Here is a 21,548-nt window from a genome sequence, read left to right as displayed (position 1 = left end):
ATGCTACGCTGCAAGTGCATAGCATAGATATAAGTCACTGCGTTTGGTGCAGTGATGTGAGCAGCTGACAACACCTCTGTGAGTGTGAGCAACAGTTGATGCAGCGATGAAGACCTCCTGATTCTGTTGGTGTGTACAAATTTCAGCTAGCAAAATAATACTCTGGTGTGCAGTTACATATTACTCTTTGAGATTGATGAGGTGCGAGAGATTAATGCCTAAATACACACACATTTGTTGATAAATGGAAATATATAATGTGTGTGTGTGTAGGTGTGCGCGCGTGTGTGTAAGTGAGTGTTAAAAATAAGCCTAGCTGTCTTCCTGCTGTAGATTAAGTATGAGCTGGGAGGTAAATGTTCAGTGACATATGACTCAGTCTACACCTGTAATCCATAATCCATCTTGCTGTCTTGTGGCACTCTATGTGTAAGGTCAAGACTCTACTGTTGGTCCCCACAAGCATAGTAAACCTCAAATTTTTGGTCTCCACAAAGATATGTAAACACACACACACACACACACACACACACACACACACACACACACACACACACACACACACACACACACACAAGCCCATTCAGCTATCTTAGTGAGGACCTTCATTGACATAATGGTTTCCCTAGCCCCTTACCCTAACCCTAACCATTAAAAATGAATGCCTAACCCTTACCCTAAACCTAACCATAACCTAATTGTAACCCTGACACTAAAACCACATTTAGGCCTCAAAAAGGCCTTCAAACTTTTGAGGACCGGTGAGTGTGTCCTCACAAGTGACTGTCGGTTCTTACAAGTATAGTAGAATGCAGATTCCGGTCCTCACAAAGATAGCTAGACAGGAACACAGACTCATGTTCATTACAAACACAGCTGAAAACATGTAGCCTCACAAACTGAGAAAGAAGGGTCAAAACCTGATGAGAATACATGACAAACATTACATCTGCAATGTTTTTATGATCCATTGATTGAAAGTGGTATAATATCAGATACAGAAACTCAGTGTCAGAGTGACTAATGAGTTACCGTGCTCCCGATTCAATTATAAATTGATAAAAAAAATAAAATAAAAAAAGAAAGAAAGGGCAAAGGAGTGCTGAAGAGTGAGTGGTGACTGCTACCATGGAAACACAGCAGGCAAAAAGCCAACAAGTGTGTGAACTCAGGGAGGGAAAAAAGGGGGGAGGAATAAAAACATGGAAGCTGCAGCAGAAGAAAAACAACACAGTGATGGCGACGACGACGACGACGATGATGCTTGCAGCAAAAGAAAACAAAACTCAGTTGTAATTATTGCAGTTTGTTCCTTTACTGAAATTCTGCACTGGACTTGATTTTTGATTATTCCCTTTCCACAAATGTGTTGTCATTACCAGAGATGGGCGCGTTACTGTAATCCGATTACCCTTTTCAAATAACGAGTAAAGTAAGGGGTCACTATTGCAAAAACGGTAATTAGATTACCGTTACTTTCCCGTAAGAACGCGCGTTACTAAAACCGTGATTTTTTTGCGAGAATGTCTCATGACAGTGACGTAAGCGAGTGCGACGTTCGTGGCAACAGGTGTGTGCAGATCAACAATGGATCATATATCGAGTGCAGGAGAGAGTATGAGCATGCAGCGTTTAAAGCGTGGAAGTACTGACCTTACTTTAAGTTTGATTCCGTAAAAAGTGATGAAAACATTAATGTCCGTTGTGCGTGGGAAGAAAACTTATTTTTACATCAAACAAAAACCCCTAAACTTCCAAGCAAGCACCGAGTGTGCTACTACGTAATGGGAAATTCACAGAGAAACTCGCGGATTCTTCAACTGACCGCTGTGGCACACCAGGGTAAACCTCCGCCTACCTCACTCCTGCTTTACAGGTGAAAATAGAGCAACAGGACCGATAGTTTTTGATTTTATTTATTTTCTGCTGTGTTTTACTTGCATCTATTTGAAAGACCGAGTGTAAACACAAAAAAAGATTTTATTTTATGTGCTGGAATGTGCAGAAAATAAGTTTAAATGTTAAACAAATTTCTTCCAGTCTGAGACTGTTGCATATAATTCAATTTTTGCTTGATGCATAAAGTTAAAAGGTTAAAACTAATAAAACAAGTTTTAAAAAGAGACTTTTTCATTTGATTACATTACATGTATGATGGATTATGCAGAAAAAGTAGAATTGGGCTGAAAGATCTATCGCTTTATCACCTCTTCAGGTTGTAAATCGTGTTTTTAAAAAGTAGCTAAGTAGCTAAGTGGGGAGGACAAAAAGAAAGGACTCAAAAGCAACCAAGGCAGAACTGCTTGGCACACGGTACATACAACATTATATGTAAAATTATGAATCAGAACAGAGTCCCACTCTATGTAAAGCTAACCCTCCGTTCTCTTTCAGTCATACCTTCCTGTTTTATTGTGATAGTTATTGTTTTCTGTGACTTGTGTTGCGTTTGCTTCCCCTCCCTCGTCATTTTTCTTTGTTGCATCATCCCTTACTCTTTTTTTGCATCCCATGTGTTATGTGTCTCCAGTACAGTTTTCTAGTTAGTAAATTCCTGGTATCTGCTCAGCTTAGGTTCTTTTGTTAGTTTGATTCCTGTGAGTCCAGCAGTAAAGCTGTATTTTGAGTTCAGTGTTGCTTCCAAGTCCTGCATATTGGGTCCTAATCTTGATAGCCACACGGCAGCATATGACTGCCTCAGGTGCATTGCTTATTATTAAATCTATCCTTCATAAGTGTGGCAGTGTGTCCATTACAGTTGGATGTTTGATTTTATGACACACTGAAAGCTGACTAACATTAAAATGGTACCTGTATCCTGTTTGCACTGTAACGTATTAGAAATCTATGCAGCAGAGACTGTCGAGTTCACATCATGACCAGCTAAGCCTGAGATTAGGAGTAAAAATTATTTTGTAAATTTACAAAGAAGAAATCCTGAGTTCTGTCTGACTTAACTAAACACATCACTGCTGCTGCAGCTGCTGCTGCTATTTCCCATTTATGATCCAGTCTGTCCTGTTAGCTCACATGAAAGCCTCTCCATAGATGAGGTGATGCACATCATCCTCGTGCCTATGCAAACACGCACACACACACTAGTACTCAGAGCAGCGGTTTCCCTTGTTATGCAAGTGCCGAGAGACCGATTCATCTTTGTCATGTAACCTCATCTTTAGCACTCAAACACTTCAAAAGTAAATTTGTCTCTATGATTGTTCAGAAATAAATCAGCTATCAACTCCATTAACTGTGTGCTCAGCTCTTTTTTTTTTTAACTTTTAAGCTCAATTTTTGAGCTGTTTGAAGGATTACAGCTTCATCAGTCGAATTATAAAATCTACTTTTCAACCAAAATCATCGCCGATTTGTGAAAGTGATATAACTTTGTTAAGTCAGCTAAACGCACATAAGTGCATAACTGATTGCAGTCTTTCATGATGAGAATACATCTTTTGGCATCAAAAATGCTGAAATATAATAGGTTAGCAATAATTCTTTCTCACTGTGTCTGTAAATGAGGGAATTGCTTTGTCTTTCATCTGCATGTCAATTGTTTATAGGATCACTGATGAAGCTCAAAGGATATTTTAGCCAGTGGGATAAAGATAGGTGGAGTAAAACTAAAACTATTAAGCATTATCATTAAAAAAAAATCAGTACTTGTGCTTTTGTTAATCCTTCACTATTTACTAATTTAACTTAATCATTTAATTCATTTAAACTTATTCCCAAATCTACTAATCAAATATTTAAAGTGCCTTATCTTGACCCATCTGCTTAATCATCATTTCATTTAAGGTTGTAAATATGCAGAGCAGGGTGCTAAACTTTAGCAGATATGATCCAGCAGAAGTAAATGTCAGATGCAAATGTCCAGTCTTTAACCAGTCAGGTCCTCAGGATGCACAGAGCCCCTGTGACGTCACATTGCGCGGATGTAAGAAGAGAGCAGGTAATGATCTGTAAATTTACAGCTAACGAGTGGGTGTCATATATGCTGCCTCCCACGCGCTCCATCCAGCACACTTTTCACACGAGCCACATTTAGTATTTCTAGTGGTGTGAAGAGCAGCTGAAGATTTAATCGTACCACTAGATCTTCAACAATAACCCTAACTTCAACCTGACCTAATTCTAACCCTATTTCATGATTTACTTCTGGGTACCCAGATGTTTAATGTTATGGGGACAAAATCAAGTCCGCATAACATGAGTAATACTTAAACTATGCACACATGCACACTTCTATTAAAGCAGCCTCTTGAGAGTCCCATGTTTGGCAGCTTACATTCACAGTTTGCATCAGGCGGTTGCCACAACAGACCTGGCAACTAACTGCTGAGCTACCAGGCTCACAAATTTAAAAGGCGTTACCTCCTGGTTAGACTGTGGGAAAAAATGTCAAAGGATACATTTATTAGGAGCTAAAAGAAACTTCACACAGTGACCTTTTCCACTTGGCTTACTCTCTTCCAGTATATTTCTCTGAGGTCCAGTACTGAATCCAGCGATGCGACCCCCATTGCCCACCAGTCGCACATAGACATCCCGTCTTGTGTGATTGGCTATACGTAGGTGGAGGCTTCGCCTGGTTGTTATCTTCACCTGGCACCTCAAGGCCTCAGCCACTACTATCGATGAGTCTTGCTCATCTTCAGCCTCTCCTGGGTGGAATACTTCAAGAGCTCCAACCTCTCTCTGCTTCATCCCTTCTTCCCGCAGCCTCTCTGGTGTCATGTCGAGTTCGAGTCCCCCTATTTTGCTCCCGTAATTCTGGGTGTTGTCGACACCGGGACCGTCGCCCAGTTCCAAACTACCCTGCACGAGGCTGCCTCCAACATCACTGCTGTTTCTGTGCCCTAGAAGCTCCATCATTCAGTTTGATGACAAAAGCCGGACCAGCTGTCTGCACAAAGACCCTGACTGACTGGGCTGCCAGCTGAGCTCCAACACACGCACGCCTATACACAAACACTTATAGAGATGGTGAGAGACACACCAGTGCACCAGAGACATTCTCTCTCTCTCTCTCTCTCGCTTATGCACAGACATGGTGGGCCCTCCTGTGAATGTCAGCGATGGTAACAAAGAGTGGAGGGGGCATTAGAGGAGGATCAGGCCCAAAGCTGCAATTTCTAAATATAACCAGGTGGTCCTGGTGGCAAAGGGGCAGCTAATCTAACTGATTACAGGGGGACAGGCCTGACTCAGGACGGGATGGGGGATCATTTTCTTTTCCTCTCTGCAACCCTGTCTTTATCTGAGTCTTTCCACCAATAAAATAAACCTAATTCCAATTCTACAGCAAACTGGGTACAATCCAACTTTATTCACTACAATACTCGCCTCGCTGTGAGACTGAAAATGAAAGATTTTGTTGGATCACATGCTGCATTAACTGCTGCAAAAACATGGATTGTGAGGCGGAAATATGAAGCCTGATGGCTATAAAACATCCATTAATGATGTTCCTAGAGAAAACATAGCCAGAGTGTATGCGTTTGGATTGTGGTAGATAAGTAGGGAGCAAACTGTACAAACAGAACAAGGTCAGCTATGACCTTGGGTCAGCTTCCTGTTTCCCCTGTAAAGGCTGAGATTAGTGCTCTGAATATAGACTGTGACCCTAAACCATCTTGAGGACACTTTATCTTAAAGTCCTTGCGTCAGCCACCTTAGCAGAATCAGCTCATGAAACAGTGATGTGTCGTCCAATCACATCGGTTGGGTGAAAACATGCAACGTAATTAAACTCTCAAATCACATAACTCTCATCTGACTCCCATGGAAGCTTGTTTTCTTTCTCCTTTTTTTTTCCTGCCATCGATTAGTCACATTTCAGGTTATTATCTAAAAAATTTTACTTATTAACTCCTTAATGCCAGGTGCAAGACAGAGCACATTTCCTATACTGGCTTCCTGTCACAGCCGAGATGGTTTCTACTGCAGGTCTTTGACCCCGAGCCAAGAAAGAATTGATTTTCCTGTAAATGGGATGAAGGGAGATGAGTGAAAAACAGAGACAAGCAACAAAGAAGAATAGAGGTGGATAAAACGACGGAGTGACCTTAAAATCGGTCAAAAAAAGGCATGAGAGAAAGCGATGAAGTCTATAAATAATTTGTAGACAGTGATGGTGCAACAGCATGACTGCACTGTACATGTTTGAGAACCTAACGAATGTGGTTCAGGTGGATTAAAGGTGAGGACAGGAGAGGTGAAAAATACTGACTGAAGGAGAGGAGAAGCTCTGAGGCGATGGAAGAGACGTGCCTGGCTGGATGGATATAATTTTAACTGAGGGTAAAATGAGCATCAAATCGTTCTTCATCCACAACAGTGTTTTGACCAAGAGTTTTAATCCTCTAATCAACAGCAGCTAAGTGAAGACAGGACTCAGGCACTATCCGTGGTTTGAAAACATGAAAACAGGTTATTGTAATGTGTGAAGTACACAAAGAAAATGCTGTGAGAAATGAGATTGAGATCAAAGGAGATTTTCAAAAACTTGAACTCTGACCTTTGACCTTTAGGTCAAGGTCACCGCGATTCAAACTCATCCTAGATATTTAGCCGATGCACCTATTTTATCCATTTGAAAATCCTAGGTCACTTTCTTCTCGAGTTATCGCATTCATAAGATTTTAAGAAAACTTGACCTCTGACCTTGAGGTGGAGGTTACTAAGATTATTTGTAGATGCATCTATGGTATCAGTTTTCATTTAAAAACTTCTGTGTATGTGCAGCCTGCCCGGCAGGGTGACATCTACACCCCATCAGCCTTTTATGTCTGAGTAGGAAAAATGGAATCTTAGTCTGCAAAAACACACAAAGGTGCAGACACATGGAAAAACTGACAGTCAGAATTATAGTGGGATCCTTAGGGGGGATCATGAGAGGGTATTTTTAGTATGTCGCAATTGGTCACCAGGGAGACAGGATTGATGGCGAGATGGGAGCATCAGCTGCTCAATTAAAGCTCTCTCTCTCTGAGTTTTGTGCATGGATTTCTTCCTACACAAGGAAGATCCCATGTGACTTCACAAATGTCTCTTAGAGGGGCATGAGTGCATGTCTGTTGTGTGTATTTGGGTCTGTAGTAAGCAGTATCCTCCTACCACTGTCTACGGCCGTCTCTTCGTATTCGTTGGTGGAGGGCAGTGCAGGTACCAAAGGTTCCATGTTCATGATGAGATTTTTATGGCTCAGAGAGTTAAAACTTCGACTCTGACCAAACTGAGCTCTGAAAAACATGAACGTCATACATTTTTTAACACCCTTACATAACACCACCATGTGCACTCTGGTATTCATATCTGCAGAACAATAGATGAAATTGTCCTTATTTTATGTTTTATATGAAATAGTGTGACTTCAGGTAATTTCTCAGATGTCCTTACCTGCGCACTTCTGGTGGCTCCCTCTGAATTTTGGAGCTGGCTTCTATCACTTCCTTGGCTACTCTGCCACTAACACAGAAAAACACATAAGTTAAAGGTTGGTTTGTGTTTATAAAAATACTGTAATTGAAAATAAAATGTTACGATGGCAGGTCATTAGTCTCCCTATAGGCAGGTCTGTAAAAAATGTACTCCTTTTCATTTACATGCATATTTGTAGAACTATACAAACCTCCCGAGGCCCTTTGTGACAGTAATATGAATAAGTTCACTCTATGCTATCATCTGAAAAAATAAGCAGTAGCTTGTAGAACCACCTTTTGCAACAATAATATGAAGTAATAATTTTCTATATGTCTGTTCTATAAGTCTCTCACATCACAGGTATTTGTTTATGCGCAGCTCTCTTAAGGTCCCATCACAGCATTGCAGTCGGTTTGAGGTCCAGACTTTGACTGGACCATTGCAACGCCTTGAATCATTCCTTTTTCAAACAGTCTGTTGCAGTTGCTTGGGATCATTGTCATATTGATCCAAGTTGTTTGATAGACAGCCTCACATTTGAATCTAGAAATCTTTAGTGTGCAAAGGAGTTTATGGTCGGCTCAACGGCTGCAAATGTAGAGGTCCTGTGGCTACAAATTAAGCCCATATCATCAACCCTACCCATATGGAAAATAAATAGTAAAAACTTATAAAACACTTGCATAAGATGTGGCCTACTTCATATAGTGAATCATATAAGGCTTATATGATTTACTCATGAAAGTGGCCACTTTCTCATTACTTTCATATATTGTTTTATTAAGTATCCAAAACATACAAGTTTCATTTCTAGAATTTTTCAAGGGATCTTATATCTGTTTTCACTCTTGTATGCTTTTCATACAAGTTTCACACAAGACAGATACAAACTTTATAAGATTTATATATATCGTTTCCATATGAGTATACTACCATGCATCACAGTTTGTGCTGAAATTCGGTCCACTTTGACTTTGACTGTCCAAAGCACATTGTTCCAAAAGTCTTATTTTTTGGACAGATATAATTTTGAACACCTAAGCTGTGCTGCCTTGTTGTTAGAAAGAAGAGACTTTCTCCTAAGAATCCACCTAGCCACACTTGTTCAGTTGTTATCTAAATGTACTGTTGCGAACTTTAGCATTTAACATGCTAACTGAGTTCTATAGAGTCTGAGTTTCTCTGAGCACTGCACGACCTGACCTTGGGGTGAATTTTCTGGGATGTCCCCTCCTGAGAATGTCTCGAATGAGTTTTACTTGAAGTAATCATTCAGTTAATGAAGTGCATTTGAATAGCAGCACTTGGCTGCTACTTATACTCTTAATTTCTATTAATGCAGCAAGGGTCTTTGCAGTTTTTCATATTAATGCAGAGTTTCCCATGAGCATTTTTTGTTTTTTAATGTGCTACTATAATTTCACGGACAGTATGTCTGAGTTACACCGATTGCTTCATGTCATAAAAGAAAAGGAGAAAATCAGATTTGATGCTACTCGGCTTACATTCAGTGTTGTTCCTGTTGAGCAGACAGTTTCCTGCCATCAGTCGGCAGCTTCATTAGTCAGACTGTAACTGCACTGTTTAAAGCCAGCAGGCTTCTTCATCTTACCCATTAATCTATTGTTGTTTAGACTGATGTTTAAGTCATAAATTAGGGGGTGATATAAAACATACGCACTTCATATCTCAAGCGACAGTGGCATCAGCACTGGTGGAAATACTGGAATCAGCTGGATCAACACACATTATGTGAAGACCCGATCTGCTCGGCTTTGCATAAACTGCCTTCATTTATGGGATACAAATCTCAGTCCTGTTTTGCACAAATGACCAATTCCCATTTTTCAGAACAAATTCCACCATATGCTATTACTCATCGCTGAGCCCTTAAGCCAAAATGCTTCAGCGAGCTGATGAAATGGGGCAGGCTGAAGTGTAAGCCTGGTAAAGAGCTTTGTCTGAGAGGAGAATCAGGGCTCACTTAGCTTCAATAACAGAGTATATAGAAGCTTTCCGGTGATATTAGAGTCAGTAAATCATAGAAACCAGGATGTAGGTGCTGATGTGCAATGACGAGAACTCCCATCTTGGTTATTTGGTGTCTTGATGATCTAATTTTCCATCCATTTTTGTCACTTTGGCAACAAATGCATGGGGTAAGATGATGCTGCTGTTAGTAAAGAGTAAGGTGACAATGTGCAGGACCGAAACACTCTGTACACTTTTACACAAAATTAACTCTTTACATTTCAGTGCTTGAAATGTACCATACCCCCCTCATCTCTGTTGTTCCCAATTCTCTTTGCACATATTCCTTATGATTTCTTTAATCATATAATACACCTCACCTGTATCTGAACCTGCTGCCTTTGAAGAAGATATTACTGCTGGAAACTGTTTTTATCTGACTTGACTTTGCACACCTGTCAGACAAAGAAAGGAAGAAACAAAAAGAGACACATTACGTGTACAGCAGCCTTGCACACTGAACCCTGACTAACACATGTCGTAGCAGAATAACAGATTTTTAAAGGCTCAAACTCTCATCACAATAATGTTTCACTAATTTTTTTTCTCGCAGAACACAGAGTAGCCTCTCAACAAGCTTACAGCACGGTGTGTCTTTTTAAAAGCTCATGGCTGGAGGTCAAACCTTCATGTTTCATTCTATATAATTTATCATGTGAAACCAGACTCCAGTGCAGCAGAGAAGGAGCTAGAGCACAGACACACACATGTCTGCTCTCCTTCGTGCACGAGACACCATATGCTGGAAAAGCTCTGCTTGGCTGCCGTTCACAAACTCAATTCACTCTGATTTGATTTAGCGGCTCTGATGCTTGTCTGACATCCGAGCTGACATCCACTCCATCTCAGTCCGCCTTTTAGAGACACATGAGCTGCTGTCATTAGGAAGTCAGTATTCAGGGTTGTATGGGGCAAGGGCTATTTTACAAATTCATAACGATGTCTTCCTTTTGTAAGATTGTCTGCATGTATGGTGCCTCTTGATAAAATAAAGCAAGGCAGAGAGAAAAGCATGTGAAAAGTGAAGAATGCCTGCAGTTAAGAGAGAGCGGGAGACCTTCAGATTGACTGACAGTGTGGAGGAGGAAGGCCACCGTAGAGAAATCCGTCACAAAGCAGCCTCCAGTTCTTGCGTCAAACCTTTGGAAAATCTCATCTCCTCCAGCCTGACCTCTCTCCATCAAATGAGACCAGCTGTTCAGAGCCGCTGAGCCTTCTTATCCCCCTCCACGCCCACACGCACTTTGCTGTTTGGTGCCTCTTCCTTTTCTTTTCACACGGCTCATCTTCTCAGACATGAGCAAAAGATCCAACTGCTAATATCAAGCTCAGGAACAACCTTAAATGAAGAATAGCCATCTTGGTTGAGGAATGATGAATAAGTGTGAAGCTGATAGGAAAAGATGAACGGTTCAGGATCTCTTGAAGATCCTGGGTTGTTATTTTGTGCAAATTTTACATTGCAGATGTGACATCCTCTTGTGTTTTTCCATCTCGGTTGTTTTATATTCATCAGTCTGCTCTCCTCATATTCTCACTGAACTGGGATTGACAAAAAGGAGCAGATCTGTTGTGCTTGCCCACTATATTTGATTCTCGATTACATTAATGAACATAGATGTTAGCATCTTGTCTTGTCATGAACCTTGTTTCCCTTCCCTCCGTGCCAGTGGGGTCAATAGTCTTTGCAGATGAGATCAATGGCCTTGGAGCAATCAGCTGCTCCCCAGTGAAGGACGACGACATGTCCTTGCAGTACTGGGAGTAAATTAAGGAGATAATGTGCTAAAATTAAGTCGGTTTTGAAGTGAAGCAAAATCTTGGCTCGATATAAGAGCTCAAAACGTTCCTACTGGATTCGGGGTTTTGGTGTAAGCTGATCCTGCACAGTCTCAGCAGTTACAGGAAGAACTCAATAAAAATAAAAATGAATTTGTGTGCGTGTTTGTGTGTGTGCAGACGTACTTGTAAAAGGCCTGGTTCTCCACCCCGCACTTCCATAAGTGCTTACACGCTGCAGGGGTCGAGGTGTGAAATGTCAACACCAGCTTCTTCTACACAGAAAAGGACAAAGACAGAAAGAGTGACAGTGAGGATGAGAAATGAGCTTACTGGAAAAGAAAAAACTGTGAATAAGGACAAGAAAAGAGCTGAACGTAATGTGAGGGAGCTGTGCAAAATGCTGACCCACAGACCCTAAGCTGTAAGCTTGGCAAGATAAAGTCATTCGGTCACAGTGCTCAGCATTAAAAGGCAGAACATGGGTTTTTATGGACTAAGAGGAGAGATTTATTCCCGGAAACATCTAGTCTCTGGCTCTGCAAGTCTGGGAACGTGGGACGCCAGATCAATACTGTTCAGTAAAGAGGATAGAGGCAGAGACGAAGCAATGAAATCAATAACATGAGAATGAGATACTGTAACAGAATATGATATTATACCGCTATAAGTGTCTGTTAAAATAAAAAACACTTCACTGTTAAGTTGACAGCAGTGAAAGGGTCCAGTCTGTGCCCACTTCATCAGCTATATTGCGCAGCCCCCAAACTGTCACATATCAGTTATATTAGGTATGCAGGTGTGATTTACACACATGTGCTTCAGTTGCCATGTGTGTGTTCACAGGTGTGTGAAGGCGCCAGGACTGCGTGTTAATCTGCCTTTGGTCCCACTTTGGCTGACGTGCAAAAGCGTTGACTTGGATTTTTTGGGGGGAAAAAAAAGAGTTAATTGAAAAAAATCATCCACTGAGGGGAAGAGACCGAAATTGTACATTCTAAAACGTAAAAATCAACTCAGATGTCAGAAATGTATTTAACTACAATAAAGATGATGCTATTTACTCTGTGTGCCTACAGTAAAGGACCAATTAGGTTTATTAAAAGATCACGATCGTGGTTCAAATACAGCCTTTTACAGCTGCAACCACTTCTCTGCAACATGCTTTTCAGACATGCATGAACGCACAGCAGGGCGGCGTCCTACATCAGCAGAACCTATGCGGTCGTTGCTGTGCGTTCACCGGTGCGTTGTGACACCTGATCGAGTGGCAGATGGGTTGTTCAAAAACACGCTTGTTTGGGGAAAAAAGGTTTTTCTAGAACTGCTCATCCAAACAAATTGAATCAAATGGGATTTGATGTACAGTAGTTGAGCTAACCTTGAAAACTGAAGTAAGTCTTTTTTGTTCTTTACATATCACAGCTGATTATGAAACTGAGGTCCATGCACAGGGTAAGCCATGCTTGTGTGTTAGGAGTTAACTGTTGAGTCAGCCAAAAAGAAGCTGACCAAGAATTTGTGACTTTGATCTCATAAAAGTGTTTCATCTATATAACCTGCAATCAGCTCAAAGTGGGACAGGTAGGTTTGGGTAATCAGAGGAGAGGGAAGAGTGAGGAGTGACCTGCCACATGGTGGAAAATTCAGGAAACAAGCATCAACACACAAATCCTCACATAAATAAAGTACACACACACCCACACAATCAAAAGGATGAAACGGTTATGAAAAAATTGAATGAGATGAATGAGGCATGGATAGAGTTATAGATTAAGCAGCGAAACATTGCATGTTAATCTATAGTTCACTGGAAGTCAGAGGGTGAATTTGATTACATGGTGAACAAGACGGGGACGGAAGCCACGGAAGAACTGCGATCATATGAAATGAGAGCAGAGAGAACTTTTATATAACACACCAGACAAACAACACTTAATGACAATATCATGAAAAAAGAAATAAAACATGGATAAAAGGTTCCTCCAATCATAAAGTGAGGCGAGGGCAGGGCTGCGGGTAAAGGTGTCAAATTGAGGACTTAAATACAACAACGATTTGCGCTACTGTTTTTACTTGTATTTACTCACCAGAGATGACTATGTTTACACACAGAGAGAAGAGACAGAAACACAGAGATAATAGTGCATCTTCAGCCTTTCACGAGGAGCCGAACAGACAGACAAGGCAGACAGACTGACAAGTTAAGCAGCGATGAAAGAGCGGAACTGAGCTTCTGTAATGAAGACAACAGCTTTGACACTCATCGATTGGCTGATTGGTAGATTTAAGAGCAAAATGGCTTTAGCTGCAAGGATTTGCAGGTGTTTTTGAGCTGCTTCAGGCAGACTGAAGGTAAAGAGCACATCGGTTGTAAATCCTGAAAAAATAAAGTATGCAGATAGACGAGGCACTGAAACTGCTGCTCAGAATCTACCACAGCTCTGTTGGTTGATAAACATCAAGCAACCAGATGAAGCATGTGTCCCAAATGCAAGACATCCACTGTTTGAAAGTTAGTACTTGCTTTCTGTTTCAGTTTGGAGACACCATGTCATACAGTGGGGCAAAAAAGTATTTAGTCAGCCACCGATTGTGCAAGTTCCCCCACCTAAAATGATGACAGAGGTCAGTAATTTGCACCAGAGGTACACTTCAACTGTGAGAGACAGAATGTGGAAAAAAAAAAAAAAAAAAAAAAAAATCCATGAATCCACATGGTAGGATTTGTAAAGAATTTATTCGTAAATCAGGGTGGAAAATAAGTATTTGGTCAATAACAAAAATACAACTCAATACTTTGTAACATAACCTTTGTTGGCAATAACAGAGGTCAAACGTTTACTATAGGTCTTTACCAGGTTTGCACACACAGTAGCTGGTATTTTGGCCCATTCCTCCATGCAGATCTTCTCGAGAGCAGTGATGTTTTGGGGCTGTCGCCGAGCAACACGGACTTTCAACTCCCGCCACAGATTTTCTATGGGGTTGAGGTCTGGAGACTGGCTAGGCCACTCCAGGACTTTCAAATGCTTCTTACGGAGCCACTCCTTTGTTGCCCGGGCGGTGTGTTTTGGATCATTGTCATGTTGGAAGACCCAGCCTCGTTTCATCTTCAAAGTTCTCACTGATGGAAGGAGGTTTTGGCTCAAAATCTCACGATACATGGCCCCATTCATTCTGTCCTTAACACGGATCAGTCGTCCTGTCCCCTTGGCAGAAAAACAGCCCCATAGCATGATGTTTCCACCCCCATGCTTCACAGTAGGTATGGTGTTCTTGGGATGCAACTCAGTATTCTTCTTCCTCCAAACACGACGAGTTGAGTTTATACCAAAAAGTTCTACTTTGGTTTCATCTGACCACATGACATTCTCCCAATCCTCTGCTGTATCATCCATGTGCTCTCTGGCAAACTTCAGACGGGCCTGGACATGCACTGGCTTCAGCAGCGGAACACGTCTGGCACTGCGGGATTTGATTCCCTGCCGTTGTAGTGTGTTACTGATGGTGACCTTTGTTACTTTGGTCCCAGCTCTCTGCAGGTCATTCACCAGGTCCCCCCGTGTGGTTCTGGGATCTTTGCTCACCGTTCTCATGATCATTTTGACCCCACGGGATGAGATCTTGCGTGGAGCCCCAGATCGTGGGAGATTATCAGTGGTCTTGTATGTCTTCCATTTTCTGATGATTGCTCCCACAGTTGATTTTTTCACACCAAGCTGCTTGCCTATTGTAGATTCACTCTTCCCAGTCTGGTGCAGGTCTACAATACTTTTCCTGGTGTCCTTCGAAAGCTCTTTGGTCTTGGCCATGGCGGCGTTTGGAGTCTGACTGTTTGAGGCTGTGGACAGGTGTCTTTTATACAGATGATGAGTTCAAACAGGTGCCATTCATACAGGTAACGAGTGGGGGACAGAAAAGCTTCTTACAGAAGACGTTACAGGTCTGTGAGAGCCAGAGATTTTCCTTGTTTGAGGTGACCAAATACTTATTTTCCACCCTGATTTACGAATAAATTCTTTACAAATCCTACCATGTGGATTCATGGATTTTTTTTTCACATTCTGTCTCTCACAGTTGAAGTGTACCTCTGGTGCAAATTACTGACCTCTGTCATCATTTTAAGTGGGGGAACTTGCACAATCGGTGGCTGACTAAATACTTTTTTGCCCCACTGTATATTGTAGTTTATCTTTGTTAGGGATGCGGTGCAGTGAAGGAGTCTAATATTTGGGCCACAGTCAGCACATAATGTGAATTAGGAGGTTGTAACACACCCACCATCCTGTTACAGTGAATCCTGCCTGTTAAGGAGATCTGAAACAGCGACACACATATACAGTGTGTGTGATGGTGGACAGGATAACAAACAGTACAGTCACTTAGCACATTTATCTGACAAAACCATTACACAGATGAGGATAGGGGGAAAGGGGAGGGAGAAGGAGGAAAGAAGGAGGAAAGAGAATGAAGGACGTCCGTTTTGCTCAGGGTTGGCAAACAGTCACTAACACACAACTGATCTCAAATTCTGCAGTCTGACTGTGCAACATTTGCCTTTGTAATAAGTAATGAACACATGTTAGAAGTTTATATCTAACAAGTCAGCAGGATGTTGATTACTTTGGTGCAAAAATGCACAATTCATCACCAGGACATGGAGGAAACTGCACATCTCACTTGAGTCATCATTTTTAACCTTTTAGAGACACCTCGCTCACCTCTTTCTGAATGCCAATGACGTAAAAGGTTTTTCCTTCAAACTTCAGCTTGCTAACGTCAGCCCTGCAAACAAACACAGAGTTAAGACTTTGAAATATCTGCAGATGAGAGTTAAATATAGGCTAAATGCTAAACTTAAAGCTTTAAGTACATTTAAAGTTCTGCTGTCATTGATTGTGTCATTGTAAAGATGTCTTCACAAGAAGCCACCCAAGCAACACAAGTTCCAGTTGCTGATGTCATAGAGAAAAAATGCCAGTTAAAAGAAATATTGGGTTAAAAGAAACTTTGATTAAAGGAGCAAATGTATATTTGTACTATGGTTGGCCTATAACTGTTAACCAGGTACAAGTAGAGCAACTTAGAATAGTACCTTTAGGTAGGCAACCTCCTTAAGACCAACAAACAGCATCACAGTCTGAAGTGATTACACTCACTCTCAGAAAGTTTGGTAGGATTTGCAAATAACTGCAGCCGAACAGATTGGCAACACATTGCAATCAATCTGCGTAAGTCTGCACTGATGAGCAGAACTTGCTTACAACGCATCTCTTAGCAACAGAGGACTTGACTCAGCTGGTTGTCAGCTGGTTGTATTCTTTTTATATTTCTATATAAAACTAAGGTTGCTAAGCGCCTACGTCATTTTGCCATTAAATCGCCATCTATCGCCATTTATCACAGTTATTCGCTGTAGTATCACAAACAGATTGCAGGTAATTGCCAACGTGATGCCATTCATTGGCAAAAGATAGCAGAGTTCCTATAAAGCTGCAACTATTTTAAACGCGATGACTTTGCAAATTAAAGTGCAAAGTTCATTGCACTGCCATTTGTTGGGCTGCGTTCATATTCTTTTTTAAAAAATTTTTACACACATAGCTCATTTCAAAAAATATTGTGTGTTTTTATCAGTTTAATTACCAATGGTGCATAGTTTAAAATAACACTATCAATTCTTATTACTTTTGATAGATAAACTACATTTTTCTCCTTATTCTTATGAACTTTTGTTTAAAACTATGAATATGGAGGTACTACAACTGCTGCTTAAGGAAAGCATGGCTATAGGAAAGTGTATTTTAACACTCTGTAGCAAGATAATCTTATAGATGTCATGTTTAAATAAACAAACGGTTCTGCCTGCAAGGAAAAGTTAGAGATGATTATTTTAATTTGCTTCTAATAAAAATTATAAGTTTAGCAATACTTCAGCGATAAAGCATAAATATAGAGTTTTCTGCAGTTAGCTTTGTTAGTGATTAGACATTTAATATTTATGTTTAATGATTGACAATTGTGGCTACACATTGTAGTGGTTTGCTTTTTTCCCAGCATACAAAAGACTCCCAGTTCGAGACTGGAGACGGTAATCCGTTAAATGCTGTGAAGGGAAGGGCGTCTGGTGTAAGAATCTAGCAAATCAAATATGTGGAGCCTTCTGCTGTGCTGACAACCTGTGATTAAGGGAGCAGCCAAAAGAAGCTTTTTACAGGTTGATGTTTTTACCATTTGAGGAGGTGAATCCTCTTGTTTCCCTGGAAGACCACAAAACCTGTGGCTGTGAACCCAAGAAAGGCAGTAGAGCCTGTAAAGTCCTGAAAAAAACACATATCACAGCATGTAAGGCAAGTGGACTATCTATGACCTCATTGGTTGATGCACAAAATCCCATGTTTGTCATTAAACTTTTTAATTAATCAAGAACAAGGCAGTTAAAATACCGACTGATGGACTAAATCTGATGTAGTGAGGAAAAATCAAAATAATAACTTCCACATCATTAATCATCAGTAAATCTCTAAATTTGTATTCATCTTTATATATCTGTGTAAATCCCTCCCTTTCCCCTGTGTGCTTCCCACATCTTAGTGCTTACTTACTTTATCTCCATAGATCTGCATGTGCATGATAGTACAGTACTTGCAGTAACAGCTATTTCCAGCAAACTAATTTAAAAAAAGCCTGCCAGACAAGAGTGGAACAGATAAAGGGGATCCTTCCCACTAGACAGAATTTAAATATCTTGTTAATCTGCTTTGTATCCTTTGATTTGTCTGTTCACAAGAGGATGTCCCTATTTCACACTTCAGCTTGGCAGAAGATGAACAGAAAGGATGAGAGCGAGCCATGAGCAAGTTGTAAAATATTGTTTTTCTTTATCAGATGCAGTCTGTTCAATCTATTGGGATAGCACAAGAAACAAAGAAACAAGTAACAGGAGAATGAAGCAGAATAGCAAGTGTAACATATCTGATAGTACAGTTTAGTTTTAGCAATTTAAAGCTGAAAGACAAATCAATGACACTGACTAACCATGGTGGTCTCTGATCAGTCAGTGAAGTCACTGTGTCCTCAGAACAGTGGCTTCTTTATGGACCTAGTTTATTTAGTTTTCAAGGAGGGAACATTAACTAGCTGGCTTGGATGTGATAGCGTAAATTGCACATAAGCTCTTGGCCTTAAATTATTTCCTAATCTGCTTGGAGCAAGTATGTGAGGCCAGGTAGACAGGTGCTATAATGCGACACGCCACTGGATGGAGCTGTTTCTTTTTTGAGCAATAGAGACGTTTACGGAATTGCTAGCTTGCGTCGGTGCAACACGTGTGTGCAACGGTGTTTTCGTGTAGTAGTAGTAGCAGTGGGTTACCAGTGTGGAGAGCTATTAATTGGTGACAGCTGTCGGCAAAATATTATTTTCTTGCAAAACCTCCATATTTTCATCTGGACACTTACTTAATCTGTGTCCTGGGCTGGTTAATTTTGCCAGCTGCACAGCTGGTGTGATTGTCCATAAAATACAGTATGTACCATCTGTCTATAAGGTCACAACAAATTGCACAGGCCCAACCATAGACTGTGTGCAAAAGAGATGAATGTAGCTTTTGCATCTGAAAAGTTCATCCAATGCATAATTGCCTTAAAACGTGCATAGTTTTTAATGGCCAGCAGGGGGCGCCTCATGTTGGTGCAAAAACACTTCTGGGTGTATACAAGTCTTTGGGAAAACAGCCCTTGGCTCTCTTGCTCTGTCAGCTCAGCAAACCCTTTTCTCGTGACTTTATGAGCTCAACCCTTAGTTTAAGCTTGTACTTAATAAAATATTACTTTCTTTTCTAAAAACTTATGGTCATTATTAAAATGGGAAAACTATACTCACTGGCTGTTGAGCTGTACATCTGAAATTATTAGTCAATGAATGTGTGGTTTCACAGTCATATCCAGCACTAGCTTTTTAGATGGCAAAAATACTCACCTCAAAGCTTTAGAACGGGAGCTCACTAATCAACATATGACACGGTGGCTACATCCATCTTTTATATACAGTCTATGGAACACGCAACACCCTATGATGACGAAATCACACGAACACAAGTGGATACGCACATGCTTGTGTGCATGGAAAGTATAACACCCACATGAAGCCATCTGTGTGGAAATCAGTGCGTAACCCATTATGTGTAAAGCTACTGTGTACTGTATATATTCTCCAGTTACGTTACCTTGCATGGGTGAGGGTCGACTCCATATGTTTCAAGACTGTGAGCCCTTTGGAGCATGTTCAGCTCTGCTAGTTCAGCACACTGGCCCCTGATAGAAAATAGAGGAAAGGAGAGACCCAACTTTATACACTGACAGACTGAAGAATATGTTATTAAGGTGTTCCTATGTTGGATTACTTTCAATTGGATTTCACTTAAATGTCGGATACAACCAGATAGAAAATCAATACATGCAATTATCTTATTAGAGTTTTGAGATTTAAAGGTCAATATCTAGAGAGTTTGGTTGTGAACAAATTTGCGTTGACTTTTTATTCTAAGGATTGCTATTTTTTCTCCAGAAAGAACAGCACTAACCCTCCACTGCTAGGCTAGTTTCTTTTACAAGGACAAGGTTGCTTGTCGTACTAAGTCTACAGTATTTAGACAATATCAGTTTAAATAAAAGTATTACAGAATTTTTAACCAATTAAAGTGAGTACACTTATCTCTTATTATTATAAAAGGAAACAGTCATAACAAACCAGGCAAAGGGGTTGTGGGGGGGGCGGGGCATTAATGCTTTACTTGCTCATTAGTCTAAGTGCTGCAAATTAGGAAAATGAGTGTGGTACACTGGTTCACTTCAAGACTCCAGACATATAAATCAACTTTAAAATTGCACACGCATATATTGGATCTGTCTGTGCAGATAAAGGAAAGCATAAAAACCATTACAGAATGCCTGTGGAAATGTAGCTTGCAGACAGAGTGCTTCCCATTCAAAAATCACCTGAAGTCTCTGTACAGCTCAGTACTGATCAACATGCTGTTAATCCTGTCAGTCGTACCCATCGGGCCAGACAGAGGGCACTTGGCATCATCTGCCTCTGTGCTGTGGGAAATGAAGGATTTGTCTTTGATGTTTTATAATCACTGTTAAGTGTGACGGTCACGACATTATTAATCGCTGCAGCAACACACAAACAACCCAGGAGAGGGGATTTATGTATACAGTACTGCATGTAATGTAGAAACTTATTCTGTACCTGTAGAGTACATAGTCAATCTACTGAGTACATGCTTTTTTAATGACTCTTTACTCAAACTATTCTTTATTGCAGAACCATTTTCCCTTCAGGAAAGGTAATCACATGGTTGAAAAGAGGCGAATAAGGGTTCAAAGATACAGTTGTGGTACCCAGAATGCCTAGCTTTTGTTCATATGCAAAAGAACACAAGACGATCAAATTTATCAGGGATGAGTGATTTTCATCAAAATTTAAATTCTGTAGTAGTAACAAGCAAGGTGTCTAAACGGAGCATGAAATAAATAATTCATGCTCATTCCTCTAAGCTAATGGATGTTTTTATTTACTTTCAAACAAATCTCGACTGAGAATACCTTCTCCAGTGCAATGAAGCTTAAATCTCTGGGTATCACACAATTCTGTGTCTAACCAGAAAGAAAGGCAGCATTTTATTGTCTGCTGTGTAGACAGTTGTCTCAGCAGCCTGTTTTAAAACACAGATTACAGGAGTGAGCATAGCACCTGCCACCAACATCAAACGGTACAACAATAAAAAAAGTACTGGCGGCCGCTAGTGCTATCCCTCAGCCTCCTAGTAGATGCACCTATGGTATAAATGTGCAACTCCTTCATCACCTTGTTATTGTGTTCTCAAGATCTTCAAAAAAGTAGCTGCGCCAAAGCTCAATTAATTCAAAAATCCTACATTGCCTTATCATCGAGTTATCACATTCACAAACTTGGCTGTACACACTGCCTGTCTGCCTGGCGAGGTGATAACAATACCCCCAAAAAGCCCACAATAGACCAAAAAAGCCTTCTCCAGACAAACAGCAAAACCACGAGACAAAAAATATATATATTAGTCTTTCACCTGAGCTCATTCTTGTGAATTTCCATTATCTTCCTCTCCAGTTTGAGGGATTGTTTAGGGAACAGCTTGAAGTCTCTGATGTAGTCTGATGGGTGCTCCTCTGGGTCATAGTCCCCAAGCTCAGCTATAAAGAGAAAGGGTGATTTCAGTAAAAATATTATCTGAAAATAGGTCAAATACATCAGGAAATGGGTAT

General features: G+C 40.6%; 1 protein-coding gene across 4 annotated transcripts in view; it reads right to left on the bottom strand.

Annotated features, from left to right (window-relative positions):
• Positions 1–21,548, bottom strand: part of frmd3 (FERM domain containing 3) — a 66,527-nt gene that overhangs the window by 6,917 nt on the left and 38,062 nt on the right. For 2 of the 4 annotated variants that reach the window (XM_014414423.4, XM_012918073.5), the window contains exons 6-14: positions 21,353–21,476; positions 19,469–19,556; positions 17,473–17,561; positions 15,963–16,026; positions 15,523–15,558; positions 11,425–11,513; positions 9,780–9,854; positions 7,405–7,473; positions 7,123–7,247 (exon numbers count right to left, since the gene is read on the bottom strand). In XM_014414423.4, coding sequence (XP_014269909.2) covers positions 7,123–7,247; positions 7,405–7,473; positions 9,780–9,854; positions 11,425–11,513; positions 15,523–15,558; positions 15,963–16,026; positions 17,473–17,561; positions 19,469–19,556; positions 21,353–21,476 — 759 coding nt within the window. The remainder of the gene's footprint in view (positions 1–7,122; positions 7,248–7,404; positions 7,474–9,779; positions 9,855–11,424; positions 11,514–15,522; positions 15,559–15,962; positions 16,027–17,472; positions 17,562–19,468; positions 19,557–21,352; positions 21,477–21,548) is intronic. The other 2 variants (XM_014414425.4, XM_023155647.3) reach the window with 1 other exon arrangement.

This window comes from Maylandia zebra, linkage group LG12 (genome assembly GCF_041146795.1).
Source record: "Maylandia zebra isolate NMK-2024a linkage group LG12, Mzebra_GT3a, whole genome shotgun sequence".
NCBI lineage: Eukaryota > Metazoa > Chordata > Actinopteri > Cichliformes > Cichlidae > Maylandia > Maylandia zebra.
This window is presented reverse-complemented; position numbering and strand designations above follow the sequence as displayed.